The sequence below is a fragment of the Rhamphochromis longiceps genome, linkage group LG15 (assembly GCF_057381845.1).
Source record: "Rhamphochromis longiceps isolate RC_006_pf linkage group LG15, R_longiceps_female_GT1.1, whole genome shotgun sequence".
Classification (NCBI taxonomy): Eukaryota; Metazoa; Chordata; class Actinopteri; order Cichliformes; family Cichlidae; genus Rhamphochromis; species Rhamphochromis longiceps.
Genome location: NC_140571.1, coordinates 35,359,236 through 35,380,743, shown reverse-complemented (window position 1 = coordinate 35,380,743; position 21,508 = coordinate 35,359,236). Strand labels below are relative to the sequence as shown.

At 41.6% G+C, this 21,508-nt stretch overlaps 1 protein-coding gene across 3 annotated transcripts in view; it reads right to left on the bottom strand.

Annotated features, from left to right (window-relative positions):
- mdn1 (midasin AAA ATPase 1) overlaps window positions 1-21,508 on the bottom strand; it is a 59,866-nt gene that overhangs the window by 32,869 nt on the left and 5,489 nt on the right. For all 3 annotated transcript variants that reach the window (XM_085381594.1, XM_085381593.1, XM_085381592.1), the window contains exons 11-39: window positions 20,970-21,051; window positions 20,121-20,216; window positions 19,865-19,977; window positions 18,284-18,432; window positions 18,065-18,125; window positions 14,665-14,876; window positions 14,470-14,573; window positions 14,243-14,387; window positions 14,050-14,146; window positions 13,694-13,807; window positions 13,127-13,274; window positions 12,859-12,966; window positions 12,181-12,332; window positions 11,331-11,509; window positions 10,218-10,426; window positions 9,880-10,026; window positions 9,654-9,795; window positions 9,445-9,579; window positions 8,449-8,587; window positions 7,338-7,470; window positions 6,835-6,965; window positions 4,937-5,075; window positions 4,387-4,501; window positions 3,666-3,926; window positions 3,383-3,580; window positions 1,960-2,168; window positions 1,760-1,882; window positions 1,433-1,630; window positions 857-964 (exon numbers count right to left, since the gene is read on the bottom strand). In XM_085381594.1, the coding sequence (XP_085237720.1) occupies window positions 857-964; window positions 1,433-1,630; window positions 1,760-1,882; window positions 1,960-2,168; window positions 3,383-3,580; window positions 3,666-3,926; window positions 4,387-4,501; window positions 4,937-5,075; window positions 6,835-6,965; window positions 7,338-7,470; window positions 8,449-8,587; window positions 9,445-9,579; window positions 9,654-9,795; window positions 9,880-10,026; window positions 10,218-10,426; window positions 11,331-11,509; window positions 12,181-12,332; window positions 12,859-12,966; window positions 13,127-13,274; window positions 13,694-13,807; window positions 14,050-14,146; window positions 14,243-14,387; window positions 14,470-14,573; window positions 14,665-14,876; window positions 18,065-18,125; window positions 18,284-18,432; window positions 19,865-19,977; window positions 20,121-20,216; window positions 20,970-21,051 (4,147 nt within the window). The remainder of the gene's footprint in view (window positions 1-856; window positions 965-1,432; window positions 1,631-1,759; window positions 1,883-1,959; window positions 2,169-3,382; window positions 3,581-3,665; window positions 3,927-4,386; window positions 4,502-4,936; window positions 5,076-6,834; window positions 6,966-7,337; window positions 7,471-8,448; window positions 8,588-9,444; window positions 9,580-9,653; window positions 9,796-9,879; window positions 10,027-10,217; window positions 10,427-11,330; window positions 11,510-12,180; window positions 12,333-12,858; window positions 12,967-13,126; window positions 13,275-13,693; window positions 13,808-14,049; window positions 14,147-14,242; window positions 14,388-14,469; window positions 14,574-14,664; window positions 14,877-18,064; window positions 18,126-18,283; window positions 18,433-19,864; window positions 19,978-20,120; window positions 20,217-20,969; window positions 21,052-21,508) is intronic.

Sequence of the window (21,508 nt, the reverse complement as noted above, 5' to 3'; positions counted from 1 at the left end):
ATATGGACCGGAAACTCTAAGGAATGTTTCCAGCACCTTTTTAAATCTATGCCACACAAAAATGAATCTAGTTTTGGAGGCAAAATGAGTCCAACCATGTTCTAGCATCATTGAAGTAAGTAGATATAATAAATGTGCGGAAAACCTAACAGAAACCAACAAAATAAAGGAAAAGAGAAAAGCATACTGTGATGGCTGCACTTACAGCCACACAGTGGTAATACCCACCATGTTAGTGTAGAGGCTTATAAGTAACATTGCATTCACATTTCTTTCTTTAAATATAGGAATTTATTTACAGGACAATAAATAACTGGTTTTGGTTTAGAATTCATTCACATATCCACATAACACTGCATTCTAAAATAAGTGCGCACATTTTAGTTTACACTGTTATGTATGATTAATCTTTTGTTTTCTGAGTTACCTTAGTTGCAGCTGTTCCAGTCCCTTGATTAAGGAGCCAAGAGGTGGAAAAGGGGCGGAGCGAGGTTTAAAGGAAGGCTACAAATTGGTTCACGCCATAATTCAGGACCGGGGGGGGGGAATTAGAGTTCATTATGTTTGGTTTAGTTAGGTTTTGTGTGTTTTACCCCTTCTCCTGTTTTTGTGGGCTGATCAGCCACTATTTAAGTTTCCCCTGTGTCTCGTTAAGTTAGGTCAGTTTGTTTGTGTTATCGGTTGTGTTGTCAACTTTGAGTAGAGTTTTGTTAGTTTGACCTCTTTTATGGGCCCAAGATTTTGATTCTTTTTGCATGAGTTAACCAATTATGTTTTTTGGGTTAAATAAAAAAAGCATTTTTTGGACTTTAACCTGTGCCTAAGTTTCCTTCACTGCTCGGTCCATCACACATACCCTGTTACTGAATTCGACCATTTTGATAACAATTTCCTTGTCGATACTGGGAAAAATCAAGTCTCCTATGAACTCCATGTCCTTGCTGGTAAGCTGGTCCACAAAAACCTGGGAAGACAGGGCCAGATAAGAGTTCATGAAAAACAGCAACCAGAATATGAATGATGGAGTAGCTCATCTGGCTGATCCATCATAGTTCAGAGGTCATTTTAAGGTTACTTTGTAGAAATGGAGTGTTTTACAAAAACTGCCTACATTGTTTTTGCACAACTACACAACTTTTCTGAACAGGCACAGATGTCACCACTGTAGTTTTCACATGTTTATGGTGTGATAAGCAATCACAGTGACTGAAATTATTCACAAATAAAAAAACAAAAATAGCTGAAACCTGACACACCAAGTCTTCTTTTATCCCCTGCAACAAGCACATTATAAAAATCTTACTCTTAATTTTTAAGTGGATCTGGTCAACTAAATAACTGTCTATTAAGACTATTCTACCGCACATAAAAGCTTTTCTATGAAAATAAAAAAAATAAAATAAAAAAGCAAAAACCCTTAATCAGGTCTTACCTGAGTGAATCTGTTGAGGAAGGATTTGGGCAGCCCCTTACGCCCCCCACCTTGAGTGAAAGGGTTCTGGCATCCAAAGATCTTCGTCTTGTCATGCTGTACCTGAAAGCTCATGGCCAGTTCTGGAATGTAGATCTCTGCTCGGTGATCAAAGCAGGCATTAAGACCTTCCAGCACTGACTGAGAGGCCAAGTTCAACTATGATGGAAAAACACCAGTAATACAGCTGATCAGTCTAATCAGATTGTTTGGAGTTTGAAAAATGTTAGAGCAAAACTATAAAATCAGTGTACAAAACTGCAAGAGTGTTAAAAGAGTGATCCCTACCTCGTCCAGTACCACCCAGTGCCCTGCCTTCAAAGCAGCCAAAAGGGGGCCATCGCGCCACGCAAACTCTCCTCCCTTCCCACCCTCCACTGGGAGATCTGTCCCAAATAAGTCGGTGACATCCTGCAGAGAGTGTATGTCATCATTACCAGAGGCTTTACAGTCAAGTTCAGAGCACAGTGCTGAGCATGTCAATTTACCGTTTGCTCCGACAGGTTGATTCTGACCAGATGGTTTCCAGAAGCTTTTGCTAGTGCAGCCACCAGGCTGGTTTTTCCCACGCCAGGTGAGCCCTCGAGGAGCACAGGCCTCTGCAGCTTCAGTGCCCGCAGAATCCTCTGAGCATTCACTGCAGTGGTGCCTGCTGCAATGGCGTAGTTTGACAGGTTACGGCTCTCGGTGTGAGGCCCTGGAAACAAAGGCATTATAAGACATTACGCAAACATCAGTGAACTCATCACAAGCACTTAAAGAGTTGTATGTGTGTTATCATGGAAGACAGGTCCACTGTACACTATCGGTCAAAAAGTTATTCTAGTTATTTATTACAATTCAAGTCATTCAAGTCAAATGAATAGCTTGAAATGGTACAAAGGTAAGTGGTGAACTAACTGCCAGAGGTTAAATAAAGAGGTAAGGATACCCAAAAGTGTAACATGATGTACATTTCAGAATGATACAAAAATGGAAGACAGACAGTCCATCATAACACTTATAAATGTAGGTGTTTCCTACAGAGAAACTGCAAACAAAGTCAAGGTGTCAGTGAGTACAGTTTCCTTCACCATTAAAAGGCACTCAAAAACAAACTCTGACAGGAGGAGGTTTGACAGACCCAAAGACATAACTGAATCAAGTTTCTGGGAGTTAACAGCTTGCATTGTCCAAGCTATGCCAGAACTGCCTCAGGAAAAAGAACAAGATGGTAAGCTTGAAAACATGGAGTGACCAGCACAGTCTCCAGACTTAAACCCCATGGAGATGGTTTGAGATGAACTGGACAGAAGAGTGAAAGCAAAGAAACCTACAAGTGCCACACATTTATGGGAACTTCTGCAACAGATATGGGAAGAACTTCTACTGGTTTTTATTGTAGAAAGAATGCTTTCAGCTGTTATATCTGCCAAAGGTGGTTACTTTGACGAGTCAAAAGTTTAGAATACATTTTGGTCTATAAATTGATTCCTCCAATCGCTTATTTGTACGATGCTTTCATTTCAGAGTGCAGTGAGACATCAAAGCGGCATCATTTTCAATAAAAAAAAAAAAAAAAAAAAAAAAACAGGAAAAATGGGGTGTTCTAAAACTTTTGACCGGTAGTATACATGAGCATGTGTAGTTTCATGTAAAGAAAGTCTTTGTAGAAGTGGTGCAGAACAGGATCCACATCTCGGAATAAAGCAGCTGTTCTAGAGCGGCAACTAGCCCGCTATGGGAGGACATAGAGCTACTGCATCACGTTGTACTGAACTTTATTGCACTAAAAACTCAGCTTGAATTAGATGACACACTTTTCCCAACACTGTTAATGATTAATAAAATTAAAAAATGGTGTGGATATGTCCAGGCTATTCTAGCCCAGTGATTCCTTAATAGTACATTAAGGAATCACTAAATGTATACCTAATGCGATGTAGAAGGGATCAATGCCAAAGAAATCTTCTCCCCACTGAGGCTCCCGTGGCAAATTGCTGTCATACACTCTCAGGGCATCCATTACATCCTGGTCCAGCTTGGTCATCTTGCTTAGTCTCTGCTGCAGGAAGCTCAAGCACAGACGACGAGCAAGGAGGACACCGTCTGCACAGGAGGCTGTGGTCCCTGCAAAGAAGCCAGAATGGATCTACCAACAATTTCTTTCAGTGCCAAACTTTCAGCAGAATTTAAACATAAGCCGTCAGCTCACCTGAGCCAATGCCATCGATATAAACGAGACAAGCAGCGTGGATGAAGGCGGTAACAGTGTCCAGACGCAGGTCCCACTCGGCTTCATCTTCGTCTTCAATAGCTCCCATGGTCATGAAGCTATCTTCATCCCGCTCGCACACAGCATTGAGGAAGTTGACCCATGAAAGAATGTCTCTAACACTCAGGATGCAGCGGCGGCCAAAGTCCTGCTGTGTGAGCCACTCGATGAAGTCCAGCATTAGCTCTGCAACATCCCCACCTGTGTTCAATTAAAAAGTTATATTCACCTGCTTGAAATCAGTCATTTTAATTATCACCTTCTTTAACATAACCTCTAATGAGAACTCAGTGGCAACAGCACACTATGGAAATTCCACATCTGCTACACAACTCGATATTCACTCTGGATTTTAGCTTTTCTTTATTCTCAAACTTCTGAGAAACGTGCATCTCTTTAAATGCTAAATAGTCTCCCATGTTCTAGACTCGAGGCTCTAACTACACCTGTTATACTGCTCAACAAAGTGTGTATTAGAGCTGTCTTTTTTAAAATGACTGCCTGCTACTGCTGGAAACAATGTGGAATTGTGGAGACAAACCAGAAGAATAAAACTGAAGTTAACTAAAAAACATCATACATGGTTCATAACATAAAAGTCAAACGCTTTTTAAACTATGCACTTGGTCATTTTAAACCCGGTGAACTGTAAATGGGTTACCATCAAGAGAGAGGCCTGAGCGCAAGTTGTGTTGGATGATCTTAACCAGGTCACTGCGATTGTTGGTCTGAGGGCACCAGATCTCTGTGAAACGATTTCTTAAGGCTGGAGAGAGCTGTGAAGAAACATACATGCACAAGTATAATCAGATAACACCTATGTAAAGTTCCATCTCACACCTTCAGCACATAAATAAGTCCATCATCATGACTTTGTGTTTCACCAGCCACTCTAGGTATAATATGTGCAATGTACAATAAAAGGCAAAGTTTAATGTTTGTGACAGATCTGTACAACAGGTCTAATTTCTGCAATATTCAGATATTTTTTGCAGTGTAATGCTGCATAAAATATGTGTGGTAGGTTTAAAATGTTCAATGCGTGTTTTCTGGGGCTGTGACTTGCAACAGTTCACGTGATGCGTTTGTGTCTTCTTTGTTTTTGTTCTATTATAAATGTGGAAGCAGCTATTTTGTGCAGCATCAAAGTCTAACAAAAACTTCCCTACAGGAAAAACAGTAGCTTGTACCATTTTGCATCATTTCATCACCTCTTTCTTGCCAAAGTCTCCTCCAGGGTTCATGGTGGCGACCAGACGGAAATTTGCAGCTGCTTTTATCAGCTCCACGTCACCACGATCTCCGCTGCCCTTCTCTGCCAATACAAGGGACTTCTCCGTCTCCAGAACACTGGTAGCAAACAAACACACTATCAAAGGTCAAAGCTTGTGCAGTGTTTTTAAAATTAAATGTTGGCAAGTTTACGCTCAGAGGAACTTTTCACATTCCAAAAAGTCAATTCTGTGCATTTCCTTACCTGGATGACTGAGCGTGCATCAAGACATAACTTTTCTTAAGTACCAAACAAGTGAACGCTACAACTACAAGCAATCAAGTGCAAATACAACTTAAGGTTGTATGTTAACAATGTTAACTTAAGACTTTTTGACCAACAGGACTCAGAAAGCTTGGGTCAACAACTCTCTTTCGGTTTCTGTTCCACCTCCACTGGCTCCCCCCAGGGCTGTGTGCTCTCCCCCTGCTCTTCATCCTCTACAGCGATGACTGCAGATCCACACAGCCCAACTGTCACCTGGTGAAATATGCTGACGACACAGTTCTCCTGTCACTGCTGTCAGGCCCCTCACAACACCACGGGCCCACTCTTCAGGAGTTTGTAGAGTGGTGTGACAGCTCCAAACTTAAACTGAACGTGAGCAAAACCAAAGAGATGGTGGTGTCCTTCTCCAGTAGGCAGAGGGATCTGGCTGCTTTAGTCACCACCACCATCCACGGGAAACCAGTGGGGGTAGTTGAGGAGTACAAATACCTGGGAACCATCTTTGACAACCTCCTGAAATTCTCTGCTAACACAGAGGAGATTCTCAGGAGGTGCCACCAACAGCTATACCTCCTTAGGAAACTCAACTCCTTTGGAGTCAGCACACCCATCATGATGACTTTTTACTATGCCTTCCTGGAAAGCATCATGGCCTTCTCCATCACCTGCTGGTTCCACTCCCTCAGCCTTCAGAACAGGAACAGACTGCATCAGTGTGCTCTAAAATCATTGGCCTGCCTGTCAGAACGCTGGCACAGGTTTTCAGCCAACAGGCCCTTAGACAGGCAGCCAAAATCATCAACGACCCCTCTCATATTCTTCACCCCGCATTTCAATGGCTCCCCTCTGGGCGACGCCTCCACTGCATTTCCTGCAGGACTGAGAGGAGGAGAGCCACCTTTGTCCTCAAAGCCACTCTGCTTTTTAACTCCAGCCGATAAGATCATTTCCCACACCAGAAACATAAACTACACTCTTCTTATACTACCGACACTTTATTCACTTTTAGTCACATTACAGTTATTTATTCACCTTTCAGTCACTTTAATTTTAAAACTATGTAATTTTAAAACTGTGTATATACTGTATATTCTGTGTGTATTTATCTCACTCTTATTGCCTGCTTATGCCCTGTCCTTATCTTCAACGTCATGCTGCTCTGTTGTATCTTAATTGCTGATTCTGATTAAGATATAATGTTAATGCTATTTGTGAAAATACCCAAGATCCCAACATATCACTATTCTATCAGTATAATAAAGACATATTTATTCTGTTATGATCTTGCTAACTCTAATTTTCACAAAGCATTTTGGGCCACTTGATAAGGTTTTTTGTTTAATTGTTTAAGTTAATGTGTTAAGTACAAACAGCCTCCTATATAGCAACTTTTCAGTGGCAGAAAAAAAAATACTGATTACTAGGTAAACTTCAATTTGCAGCATGTATAACATTCAGAACAAAATACTGCAAAATACTACTGTACAGTTTTTCTGTTTTCTAAAGCATCTAAACAGTTTTCTTCTTTTATTTTACTTTCTTAAGCTGCAGGGTTGTTGACCCTCAAGATAAGTGTAGATATGGAACATGTATATTTTGTGTGGGTACCTGTTGAGTCTCTCTAGGACAGAGTCGTCTGCCAATGAGATTTCATCCATGAGGAAGACACCTCCCTCCTTCATGGCTTGTACCAAGGGCCCATCATGCCACTCAAACAGTCTGCCGTCCTCCCCGTCATTCTACACAGACATGCACAAATATTTAGTTTAGAAGTTTGTGCTTCTACACTACTAACCAGGATTTTCTTTATAATGTATCAACATCAACACAAGTCCAATTTAATAATAAGAATTTACAGAAATGCATCACAGATGTATAATAATATATATATATATATATATATATATATATATATATATGTAGTTAACTTTCTAAGTTAACTAACTAACCCGCCCACCCCACCCCAGTTGACATGATGGGGGCAAGAATCTTTCCACTTTTTGAATGAGATGAACAACAGATTCAGATGAACAACTTTCAGTACTGTGGAGAACATATTTTCCTCCACATTTTGAATATCACTAGCGGTCCCAGTGAGGACTTATCACTACCTGATGTGTATGTCTGACAGGCCGGAGTCCTCCCAGGAAATCAGATGTCTCCATGTGGAGGTGACAGTTGACTGAAAAGAACTTCTGTCCAGCCAAAGCAGCAAACAGCTGACAGATGGTGGTCTTTCCACATCTGGTGAAGGAGCAGGAGCACATACAAAACACATGACATTAGACATTTATGTATAAAAAAAAAAAAAAACGTATATGCACAGTAAACATGAAGACATGACTCTCACAAATCTGTACATTATGGGGTTGCTATAGCTCAGGAGTTAGAGCTGATCAATCAAGATCCTGAACCCCCAAGATGCTCCCCAATGTGTTCAGTGGATGAATGTGTGTGAATGTAAGATAGAAAGCACTTAAGTGTAGGAACAGAGACTGACTGGAGTTGCACTTTCAAACTGACTCAATTTACTTGGAGTTCAAAAACTACCTGGTATGTCGGTATATCATCTAATGGAAAGCATATGCGAGAACCCTAAAACCGGTTCTAGTGGCTCAGCATGGGGAAAAGAATCACAATCCTCTACACTATGAGTACACTGTTTATGTTTCTTTATATTATAGACTATAAAGTTTGTATGAAGGTTGAATTCAGTGAATTAATCAAAGCATCGTCACCTCTGCTACACCTGATATCAAATTATGACCATGGGCCCCACAGCCACACACTAGTCTGTACTTTGAATCCATCACAGTAGAGTCTTTTAAATAACACGATTAGTCTACCTTTGGTTGTTATACACCACACTTCGCAATATGAAAATAGGATCATCTTTCGTGTATTAGGCCCATAGGGATGTGAAATAACAAGTCCCCTCAAATTTGTTCAAGCGAATATAACAAGTCTGTTTTGAAAATTTGAGTAGAAAGTTCAGATATTTATTTAACCTCCTGAGAGTTTAGTATTTTGGTCTAGACAACCCAAAATGTGATGTCCACATATGTGGACGCCAGGTCCTAGGAAGTTAAAAATATAGAGTGTAAAAGTAAAAGGTTGTCAGAAAAAAAAAATACTCTAGCACAGATACCTAAAAATGATACTCAATTAGAGTTAAAGTATTTCATTACTTCCCAGATATTAAGAATAATATCTTAATATTACCCCGTGTTTCCTACAAGCAGGACAGACTCGCCAAATCGCAGCGCTCGACCGAGGAGCACAGCCAGTCTCCTCATGTCCTGTGTCCACACCACATGTCGGAACTCCTCTGGGACTCCAGCAATGCTGTCGATGAAGGGACCTGTTGAGATCATCAAACAACACGACACTGTGTTGATCACGAGCTTAGTTAAAACGACTTTTTTGTGTTCTAATATAATAAGCACAGTACAACAGTAGTCGCCTCAAGGCAGCGGTCGCTGTGATTTGGCGCTACCCATGTACTCCGCCCATGTACACAATACTGGTTACAGGCTTTCAACATCATACTTAACTCTGTTCACTGTATCTGAATTCTAAATGTCAGTGCATGAAGCAGATGCTGCAGATTTTAAGCAAGTGTATATTACAGTGACACCTGCCATTGTTTTTACAAACAGATAAAATCAGCAATGTTAAGTATTCCATGTCAACTAAAATGTTAACAGTTAACATTGAAACCTGAGAGAAAGTGCATGCAACTTGAGTGCTGCTATCATTAAAGTAATGTAAGCAGACTAAACACTCACTAAATACTAGTGCAAAGTAAGGAAAGTGTCAATGGAAAATTGTACTTAGTAGTCAGTATAGTCTTATAATGATATATATATTGTACTATTCTTAGTTAGTGTATTGTCTGTCTTGTCTTAATGTTGGTTTATAATGGAGCACTGTAACAAAAAATAATTTCCCCCAGGGATCAATAAAGTATTCTGATTCTGATTCTGATATAAGACCCAGGAAAACCGAGTTAACGATAAAAACGATAACAAAATAACGCTGAAAACCGATAAAAACCCTGAAAACCATACATTTCACACCTGAGCCTCAACTCTCCAAACGACTCACGGACCGGTACCGGTCCGAGGCCCGGGGGTTGGGGACCAGTGTTTTAGAGTACATCTCTTAACAGAAAGTATCATCATTGGTGATGAAAATGTCATGCAATACGTGACTCACTGAACTGGCTGGCAACCTGTTTCTGAGAGAACAGATATTCCGGGTTCACCGTTCGTTTGAAGTGCTTCTCCAGGATGGACAGGATGATGACCTCTTCTTCAGGTTTTCTCACACGTCCTGCCAGAAGCATATACCCTGTCGGGGAGTGAAAATTTCAATTTAGGGTCTCTGTGTGGAAGTGATTTAATGGGTTGTTTAATGAGCCTCACCATCATCTGCTAAATGCTGCAGCCAGTCCCGAGAGGCCTCTGCCTGTTCCTCCAGCCTGTAGCGGTCCGCCCAACGGAAAAGATCTCTAAGGGTGATGAAGCCCTGTTTGCCTGCAAACACTGAGGATCCTTTGCGCAAGGACTGTAGAACAATTAGTCAGGATCAACGAGAACAGGCAAGTAATAGAAAGATACGAGTAGACGCGAGAGACAGTGCAACACTTACCTGAAGGTCTTGCATGACTTTCACTAGCTTGGTGCAGTAAGATGGGGGAAGGCTGCACCTCTGATGAAGGATGTTCTCCAGCTCTGCACTGGGAAGCTCATCAAAGTGTAGCTCCACAAAGCGATTCCTAAAAGCCCTGGAGAGCACCTAGATAGTGTTGCATAGAATATATATATGTATGATGAATACACACGTTCTGCCAACTTTTTTGTGTGTGTTTTCATAAAAAGGCCTGTCCGTACCTTTATGATCATGTAAAATCTTCATGATTTCTATCCAAATAATATTTCACTTCACAGCTACTTTATCCATCTTCCTAAGCTAAAGGAATGCTATACCTTTCTACCGCCGTAGAGACCAGGGGGATTCTGGGTAGCAAACAGCATGAACCTGGGGTGAGCACTGATGACTTCCTGAGTTTCAGCCATAAAGAGTTCTCTGTTGTCGTCCAACAATCTGTTGAGGGCCTCCAGAACATCAGTGGGGGCCAGGTTCAGCTCATCTAGGATGATCCAGTAGCCTTTCCTCATAGCATCAATAAGAACGCCTTAATCAAAGACAAATAAAATTAGCCATGTGGACTGGGGCCGAGCTACTTCACATTAGCAGTTAAGGTAATTAACTGTGATTCTCATTTATTAGCAATTTTTATTCTCTGACAGTTTCCCAAATGGTTTGGATGCTTTGTGAAATAGAAAGTCTTGATTTTTATTTACATTATTCAGCTTTTTCAGAGGAGGTCTTGAGGGAAGATCTATAGTAAGCCTCTGGATACAGTCCAACCTCACACGTGTTGCACAAATTTACAGTCTTTTGTTACCTCGTTTCAGTTTTTTTCCCTTTTACATGTTGCTTCCATCAGATTCAAAATGACGAAGTATATAAATGTCTCAATTTCAACATCTGTTACCTTTCTTCCATTTTACAATAAATATAGTTTTAAATTATGAAACTAAATGTTGTTTGTTTTTCGTTCACACTTCATTTTATTAAGCCTTACTTAAAAAACTGGGTATTTACATACAGAGAAAACCTTTCAAGTTTTCAATGCATTGATTTTTTTTCCTCTTTTGCAAGTCACATGACTGCTTCGCTCTTCATTGCTGTGCTCTTTACAGGACAACATAATGCAGCTTCTTATTTTTCTTTGCACAAAACACTGCCATTGGGACAGGGAACAGAGTCGATAGGCGTTTATCTTTCCTAGTCTTACTGACCATTACAAGTCGCATTTAACTATACAGTGATTTATTCTGCTCACTTTAAGCTCCTTCTGTCCCTTATTCTCAGCCAATTAAGAATCCCCATTTAACCCTACATGCATATGTTTGGACTGCACGAGGAAGCTTGAGTAACTAGACAAAAACCATGCAGGCACGGGGAGCATGAAAAAGCTGATTCCCTAGAGAAAAGCCCCAGGAGTCTTGTAACACTATTTTAAATGCTCATACCCTCTTTAAACACCAGCTTGCCCCGGTCATCTGATGAGTAACAGCCAATGTACTCCTGGACATCGGTGTGCTCATGGTTGTTGATTCTCACACACTGGTTCCCGGTGGCAGCAGCGAGCCACCTGATCAAACTGGTCTTCCCCACAGATGTCTCTCCCTGGATCAGCACTGGGTGAGTCCTGTAAAGCCAAAGCAACATTCGTGACGTTATTTCCTGACTGTATGAAATTAACCTTAAGAGCAGCTAAGTGGTGAAGGACCTCTGAGTTATAAACAAAACCAAACAAAATGCTTTGAACCTTTTCTGTTTGTGACAACAGAATACATTGAAGAAGATGGAGTCAGACTCAGGAACTTTGTGCTGTGAGGCAACACTACCAACTACTGGCCGCCTCCTGTTGCACACATATTGTTCACATTTAAAGCCTGTAACAAACTGGTATGATTTTCAACTCAAAAATCTTTATAGCTGTGATATGCACTGGCCCCAAAATTCTAAAAGTAAGAAGTGATGTCCTCACCATTCACATTTAAGTCTGGCATGTTAATGTTGCGTAGGAGCAGAAAGGAATAGACAAATGTATCGCTTTGGAGAAACACAGGAAAGCTGATGGCTGAATCACAGCTCTTTCTTTCCACTGTTATAAAAACATCAAAGCCTCCTGTTTGGTAGGCCACTGACTGCAGGGCAATTCAGTCCAACCACAGATTTGTCCTGATGCACTCTGGTGCATCATTTACTGAAGGGCCTGAATTAGCTCTGTCAACATGAATATCTAGAGATTTATAGATGAAACCATTGATTCAGGGGGGAACATTGTACAAGGGGTCAGATTGGGTGATAGCTCACCCTGCAGACACCACTCTGGCAAGGTCGCGAAGGTTCAGCTTGACTGAGGGAGTGAGAATGTAGCTGGGGTCGAGACCTGGTTCCATCTCCCCCTGGGAAACCCAATAGCCTTCCATTTCAACACAGGGTCGGCCTGAGGGTGCCGGGATGGACTGTAGGAAACACAGTGCACAAACATTTTACAGAAAGGTTGCATATAATTATGCCTCCGTATCACTTCGCCCTAAACTGGTAAATGATAGCACGTTTCTACTCTGAGCACTCAAAGTGTTTTATACAACTTGCCTCATTCAGCCATTCACACAAGCACTTTTTGCTTTGAGTGCTACATCTATCTAACATTCACACGTTCATATCTTGCCCAAAGATATTTGGCATGCACGTCTTGTATTAGGGATCGAACCACAAAGCTTCTACTTAGTAGATGGTCTGCTCTACCTCCTGAGCTACAACAAGTCACTTTTCAGAACTTTAAAATCCATTTTAGCTCATGCTGAAAAATGAAACATTTTTCACATTGAAAGCTTATTAGAAAAGAGAAAGAGCACATATGAAGTGTGTTGAAAGTGATAACGTCTTTGGTTTGTGGTATCTTCATCTAAGATTGTTTTATGCATACACACACACTTTTTGGGGTTTTCTCATCATTTTTTTAAAGCACCTCTGATAAGATCTTACTTGTTTCAGACACTTTGTGTTTCCCATCAGGATGTGCTGACACACCAGTTTCTGGACCACAGGGTGGGAGCTTCTGTCCAGCTGAGTGAGGAAGCTCAGGCAGAACCCCTGCACACAAGACGCAGTTGAAGAACAGGTATAACAAGTACAAAAACATCAAACCTTCAAATACTAAAATAATAACAATAATGATTAAAAAACACAGGGCATTAAACAAAACTGATCATTCTCAATATGACTACTTATAAATAAGAGATCTGGTTCCCACCTCATAAAGTGAGCGCTGCACGTTGTTACAGGGGTTTAGCGCCACATACTTCAGGGCCCTGCACAGAGTCCGCAGACTGTAGTGGGGTCTGTGGCCCCTTCCATCCACCAGACGTGAGCTTGCTTCCTTTCGTACTGTCAGATAAAAGCTGCAAAGAAATACATTTGACAAATAAGCCATTCAAAAGGTAGTGTAAACCTGCAGCTCACACACACTTACATATATATCCTATCCTAAAGCTAAAAGTGTCAGAAGCCGAGGGTGAAAAAACAACAATAAAATGTAACAGCAAGCTTGTAACGCAAGCATCTATGGCAGTTTGATTATGATGCAATTAACTAACCCAAAATGAGTAAGGATGTTTGTTTGATGACTGCATCAAAAACACAAAAGGCAAACACGCTCTTGAAACTACGCTCTACCTATTCGAGTCTACAATGCATCAGGCTGCATATAGCATCAACAAAGAAGGTATATTGTTGGATGGTGTACAAAAGAAATACACTCGTTCAGCAACGTCTTTAAAAAAACGATCTTTTAAAAGTTCAAGCATTTATAAGAGCCAACCTTATAATGCCACTGATGACACTTCGATGTGGATTTAAGCACTTGAGGTAATCTGAAATCAGGATCCTCAGGTCAGCTTCATTCTCCAGCTCCTCCACATACAGCTCAGTAAACCTAAGTGAAACATACAGAGGTTTAGAAATGAAGCATTGTTCCCATTTTGGAATTAATTCTTGTATAATAAAGGAAGGAAAATAGAACATTTGATCAAAAACATACACATGCTTACTTAGATTTAAAAATATTTGTATAGAAATATACATATAATATATAAAAACAAATACTTTTCGATCAGTCGAGCATTATGCCTGTGGCATAAAGCTTCTTGCGTAGTCTGCAGCGCTGCATAGTCTCACCTGTTTCTGAGGCCCAGAGGCAGGTTCCTCTTCCCAACATCAGTAGCTGGGTTCATACAGGCAAAAAGCCGGAAGTCTGGGTGGCGTACTAGGGGCTCTACTCAAAAAAAACAAACAAAAAATTACAGAGTTCTAACTTTGGAAGTATTTAATGAAGGCTTTCAAAAGGGGGCAAGGTAATGGCAGTCCTCACCGGTGTCTCCACGATCCAGCAGTACTAGAGATCTGGTGTTGCCCTCAAGAAGTCCACTCAGACACTCGAGGGTCTCTGCTGCTGCCAAGTTGATCTCATCCAGCAGGATCCAGTGGCCCTTCTTCACTGCCTGAGCTAATGTTCCCTATAAAGCAAAACACACACAGGTAAGGGTTACCACGCTCTGATCCCCGAACATATGTGTGGTTATTTTTTTAAGTCTTTACCTCCACAAAGGCAAAGACCATGGCTGTCTCACAGGCCCTAATCTGCTGCTGGGTCTGATTAAGTTTTGAAGCCAGTGCCTCCCACTGCTCCTGCAACAAAGCAGCTGCACGGACACAAACACGCACACGCAGGAAAACGTCAGTGTTTTACTCTAACACAGCCGGTGTAACCATCTAGTAATTCTGGAGCACTACCATCTGATTTCTCTTGCAGCTCCTTAGTGAGAGCAGACTTGCAGACGTGGTCCATGAGTTTAAGCAGATCCTGCCAACGCTTGCCTCTGAAGCAGGTTTGCACGTGACCGAGGAAGGTCAGGTTCTGCTTTCTCGAGTAGGTCTGGGAGAACAGGTCCTCGAAGGCCTCACGCAGAGGGAGCAGGATCTGCTTTATGTCCACTGGCTTGTACCTGTTATTTAAAAGAAGAAGAAAAAAAAAAAAAAAAAAAAAAAAAAAAAAAAAAAAGGAAAAAAGTTTAAGCTAAGAAGAAATCATCAAAAGAAATTACTGGGACGTTTTGGGGTTTTTTACTACTTAATAGAGTTTGGCACCAAAGTGTTACCAAAAGAATGACTTAAAACCAGTGGAAAAGATTTATTTTTTTATTTTCACAATTTGGGTTTTGTTCTTTGCTACAACTAAAAGATTGATTTATCCATTCGTATTGAGAATATGACACTGATTTAAGCTCTGGTCCATCCAGTTTTTTCCTTGATAACCTGCAATAACCCATAGTGACATTCCACTTCAAGAAGCCAAACCTGAGAGAGGTCAAGCAGGTTGTCAAGGCAAGTAGAAGTACCTCAGCACCAGGTCCAAGTGGAGTCTCCTACATTGTCTACATCAAGTGGCCCAGACTCCATCAAGGTTAGCTGGAGGATAGGAAAAGTTGCACAGCAGTGGAAATATGAAGAAGATGTCACTGAACAATTTGGAATCGCCTCACTCCTCGACTTTGAGGGGAAGATATACTTTAGCTTTGTTGCCAGATACATAGAATCCCTTTTAAGCAATCCATATATCGACACTGCTTCAGCGCTCCATGGGTATTAGATTATCGATCAGACAGGAAATGTCATTTAGCTTATCCAGGAGGGAAATGCTGACCTTGCAGTTCTGCGATTTGACCTTGCCAATGCTCATGGGACAGTCTCACACAAACTGGTGGAAAGCACACTCGTTCAACACATATTCAAGACAAGATCAGAAACCAAATTTTGGACTATTACAGCTGCTTCAGTTACAGTAAAGACGGCTGGACCAGTAACATCTGCTTTCTATGGGCTAGATTAGGGAATAATCATTGGGTGTACCCTCTCAGAGATTTTGTTTATTTTGACCATGAATATGCTTGGCCCCATTTTGGGCCCCCAATGAGGGCTTTCATGGACAATCTGACAGTGATCACAATATTGACTCCTGGGATAAAATAGATCCATCAAGGTCTCAAACACCTGATCAACTGGGTATAGATGGACTTTATGACAACCAGGTTCTGATCTCTAGTTGTGTAGAAGGGCAACATATGCACTAGGAGAAGTCCAAATTCAATCAATACCTGGGAAGCCAATTAAGAGGAAAGGCCTGGATGTATCAGCAGGTGGTTTACCATGTCCCATCATTGTGGTGGGGGCCTTTGAGAAGATTATCAAGATCCTGCACAGGTGGGTTGGGTTTTTTCCTGCAGTCTAACACTGCAAGCAGCCTTTCGAAGGAATTCATGGATATTCAGGCAAGTGCTGTTGCTGTAGAGAGAGTCTCTTTGGCTAGCATAGAGGTGAGGAAAAGCTGGAGGTGGAGGGCTCAGGAGGGTGTTGATCAGGTGGACAAGTGGCTGTGACACAGACAGCTGGTGGGGACAGTTGCAGTAGGATGGGCAGGACCTGGCAGCACCCCAAGAACTCAACATGTCAGTTAGCCCAGAAAGAAATCCAAGCATGGGGGGAGAAGGATGCAGGATGGTTGGGATGAAAAGCAAGGAATATGGACTAGATGGGCGCAGGCAATAGACCAGAACATCTTGTGTTCAGGACTATTGGAAGGTCAAATCAAATCAAGGTTCAGTCAGTGAACGATGCCCTCCCAAACCTAACCAACCTTTCCTCCTGGGGCCTGGCAGAGAACTGAAAATTATTAGCATATGTGTTAAGCTGTTAGCTCTGGGAGAAGGATGTTATTAGTGGCACCCTGACTAGGTGCTGAGTTATTACAGAAGATATCAGCAGATCTCTCAACAGGTTACACTAGGCAACAAAGCACTATTGTTTTTGTCAAGGCTAGAGAAAAAAGAAACAGGATACAAGAGGACTTCTGACAACAGCTCAGGCCTGGCAGTTGGAAGGCTAACCTAAGGAGACAGCTCGAATTCCCTGACACAGTAGTTGTGACAACCAGGCCTGACATATCGAGGCAGGTGGCCCTGCTGGAACTGACTGTACCCTTAGAAGAATGCATTGGAGAGGTATTTGAGAGGAAGAGGGCCAAGTATGAGGAGCTACTCCATTGATGTCAGCTGTCAAGGTTTTGCTAGCCAGTCTATCTACTAGGTCGTCAAGTTACTTGAGATCAGCAGACTGCACAGCAAGAGAGCCATCTTGCACATCACCAATATACCTGAGAGGCCATCAAGATATGTGTGAAAAGGCAGGACCCATGGACAACACAATTTATTTAGACACAAGCTGGGGACTAACCACGCTAGCTAGGTCATCAGGGTGAGGATGTATAAACATGAAAGTCCTGAAAGACCCAGTGACAACCCATTATATCACTGATGATGTATCTAGGACACACTGTAGGGTGTGCATTAATAGACTTTGAGATGCCTCTACAACTCCAGTCAAGAGCCGGTTACTCTTCATCATACATAATGCAAAGACACTATCAGTAGTCTTCATGGATCAGTAGAAAAACTACTGGAGGGACTTAATCAGATGACTGTTGTTGTGAATTGCAGCTATTTACATTGCTATGATAAAACATTTGTCCACTTCGTGACTTTTTTTTAGCATATTTGTAATACTTGGATGTTTCATAGCTTCAAAAAAATGTAATATTAGAGAACGATAACCTGAGTAAATACAAATATTGCATTCTTAAATTACGATTTCATTTACGAAGGGGAAATGAGCTATCCAAGCAATAACAATAATAATAATAATAACAATAACAATAATAATAATAATGGATTGCATTTATATAGCGCGTTTCTAGGCACCCAAAGCGCTTTACAATTCCACTATTCATTCACTCACTGGTGGAGGCAGCTACAGTTGTAGCCACAGCTGCCCTGGGGTAGACTGACAGAAGCGAGGCTGCCATATCGCGCCATCGGCCCCTCTGGCCAACAACAGCAGGTGGTAGGGTAAAGTGTCTTGCCCAAGGACACAATGACCAGGACAGAGAGAGCAGGGGGATCGAACCGGCAACCTTCCAGTTACAGATGAGCTTCCCAACCCCCTGAGCCACGGTCGCTCCCACAATGTGAATGACTCATTGCCAGTTGTCACAAACACTTGACTGCTGTTCTTATCTATATAGTTTTAGTGACAGAGTATTATTTTTATGCAATTAATGCACAGTTGCTGTGTGACTCACCCTCCAAGCAGATCTGCGGTATCACTCTGCTGGTTCATGTTCACAACCCGCAGCCTGTGTCCTGGATTGAACAAATAGGAAATATTTCAAATAGGATGAACCATTCACAGAGCTTTATGGAGATAATTGGAGTTTAAAGACATAGTGACAGGGGGAGGGAGGGTTCAAACCACCAGTGAGCCACAGCCAAGTTTTATCTTTGCGCAAACCTGAGCTCACCTGTGATTCTAGCTAGTTGTTGTACAGTAGAGGTCTTTCCAGTTCCAGTCTCCCCCACCAGAAGAACCGGCTCTCCCTTGGCCACACACACTGCCAGTTGTTCAAGTAGCACGGCAGATGGTCGTGTAGCAGCAAATGTGTGGTTCTCCCTGTTTAAAACAACACATTAACAGTTAATATTTGCACATTGCAGAAAAACAACAAAAACACTTTTTGTGTCAACATTGAATTTAATGTTCACCCACATAAACACGTGGATGCAAAAATATTACACTTTTGCATTCGGCCCTTATATAACTGTTGCAAGAGCCTGGTTTGCATTGCCGACTTGGGTGTCTACTTTTCGCAGATGATGTGGTTGTGCTGGCTTCACGGTGGTGGCCTCCAGCTTGAGTGTGAAGTGGCAGAAATGTGAATAGCACTTCCAAGTCTGAGGCCATGGTCCTCAGCCAGAAAAGGGTGCATCACCCACTATGGATGAGGGATGAATTAAACTCCCCTCCACTTGATGCAGTGGAGTTTAAGTACCTCTGGGTCTTGTTTACGAGTGAGGGGAGCGGGAGATTGACAGATGGATTGATGCAGCGGTTGCAGTGATGTGGACCCTGTACCGGTCCATTATGGTGAAAAGAGAGGCGAATTTAAAAAAAAAAAATCTAAATCAAAAAGCTCTCAATTTACCGGTCGATCTATGTTCCTGCCTTCACCTATGATCTTAAGCTCTGGGTAGCAACCAAAACACCGTGGTACAAGCGGTGGGAATTTTGAGTTTTGAGGGTGAGAAGCTCAGCCATCCAGGAGGGGCTCAGAGTAGAGCAGCTGCTGATCCACATCGAAAGGAGCCAGGTGAGGTGGTTCGGGCATCTGACAAGGATGGCTCCTGGGTGCCTTCTAGGTGAGGTGTTCTAGACATGTCCCCCCGGACCAGTCTCAAGACACCCTGGAGAGATTACAGTCACTTTTCCATTTGTACCTACTCTGGTCGCTCACCACGGTTTTCCCTTAGGTGGTAGCTTTTTTAGTACGTATCCCAATGGGGCCCCGAGCAACCTCGGATGATCACATCAGTGGATTAGCTAGTCACTTGATGAGTCATGAAAGCATCTCCTTCATGAAAATCAAAACCGCCACTTTTGAAACCTGGCAACAGGGAAATCGCCGTGGTCCCCAAGTTTCACAGAAAGCCACAGACCGAGCAGGTATAACATCACCTGGAAGTCCACCTTTGTCATGGCGTTCAAGTCGCAGACTAATTACATCACAGGACACTTGACCATGTTGCTATAACCACCCCACACACATTAGGTGGTACTCGATCGTAATGGAAAACAAGTCAAAGTCGCATCCAGCCAATCTGAGTAGGAACGAATGAATAACAAGCATTTTTTTCCTTTGATAAATAAAATCATCATTTACATACAGCATCTTGCTGTTTTTAGAAGTCATCTACATCTAATATTAAAGTCAGTTTAATGACCTGAAACATGACAAAAATAAATCAGAAAAGGTAAATACTTTGTCACAGCACTTTATATCGTGGAAACATAGAAAGGATTTGCCAGAGTAGGATGTCCCACTTACACACTCAGCTGAACTGCTTCAGTCTGTTTCCGAATCAGAGTCACTCTGCCCACTGAGGCCTCCAGCTCAGTTAGCAAGATGCCAGGCTGATACATCTGACAGAAGTGCTGGGCCTGGAAAAAAGCAGATGCCACAAATTAAAAACCAAGATTACAGTTAAATTGGATTTCAGTGGCATCAGAATGGTCCTCTATCCAAATCCGAAACATATGCTTCAAACTGCTTTCATTTACCATAAAACTGTTCACTCAAATACCTTCTCTCTGGAGATGTTCAGTTTGCTTCCAATGATCTCAGCCATTCGCAGTCTACTTTCGGGATGAGACAGCATGGCTGTGAAGCAGTCGAGAGCCTGAGGGAGACAAAGACCAGAAAATGACTCAATTCACAGAGTAGCGCTTTATAAAAAATGTGGTTAATCACAGCCAATTCATTATTAAACAAGGTGGTGCAATCCTTTTCCACACAGGGCCACACAGGTTTCTTTCTTCTTTTTTTCCCCTTAATGATAAAACACCCTCATTTAGACATTTACTTGCCTTATCTTTTTCTAATATCAAAATTTGTTTCGTGATCTAAAACATCTCAGTGTTACAAACATATAAAAAAAAAAGAAAAAAGAAAGAGGAAATTAGGAAGGGGGCAAATACGTTTTCACACCACCGTATGTCGCATGTAGTTAGTGATCTAGTTAACTGTGTTCCTATGATTTTAGCCAAGCAGTTAGAGAAACAACTAACTACATAGCTATGGAACAGGGACAATTTTGTCCTGCCAGAGTAGGAAGATCACCAGTACTCTTGTTCATCTCATGTGTCCCTTTCATGCCGAAACTATCCAAAATGTCTATTGCGAACAACATCCTACGATTCAGTTACTACACAGTAAATGATATATTCTCATTTTCATAGTCACTGCATAAAAAAATAAATAAATAAATAAATAAATAAATAAATAAATAAAAGGTGTTTCAAGGCTGGCTCTGAAATACGTGGATGAGTCTTGGAGGTTACAACCGTGTATTGGTTTCTATGGTAATATCGTCTGGCATGTGTATGAATGAAACATCCATATGTGATCATTTTCATAAATTGAATTCACTGACCTCTAGGAAGACATGTTGTGCTGTAGCTGACGAGGTGCAGTCAAAGTTGACGCTGATTCGCTCACACCATTTCAGCAGGTCCCTGTAGAGTGATAATGGAGAAGTATCCAGAACATATTTTTTAGACTTCTTATCTTTCTAACCTGATTTTGGTTGTCACAACAGACACGGGATCACAAATTTTCACCCATCTACCAAACTAAAAGAACGTGGAAAGAACACAGAAATTTCAATGAGCACTTTAGTGAGTCCGCTTTTACTTAAATGCACTGATGTGACCTGATTAATCTGTGATTCCAGTTTCCTGCTCTAAGGACATTTTAATCAGTAAACTATGGATCGCAGCAAAGAGTTTATTGAAAACCAGTTCATCACATGAAGACTGAACTGCAGACTGGATGGAGGGGATAATGTGATAGATTTAAGACCATAAATTCCATGGTCATGGTTCTGCGTATGCCCCAAATGGCTGCGATGACAATACAGCTTTTGTGGATTATAGGCCAGATGTTCAAGAAACAACGTATATCAAAACCCCA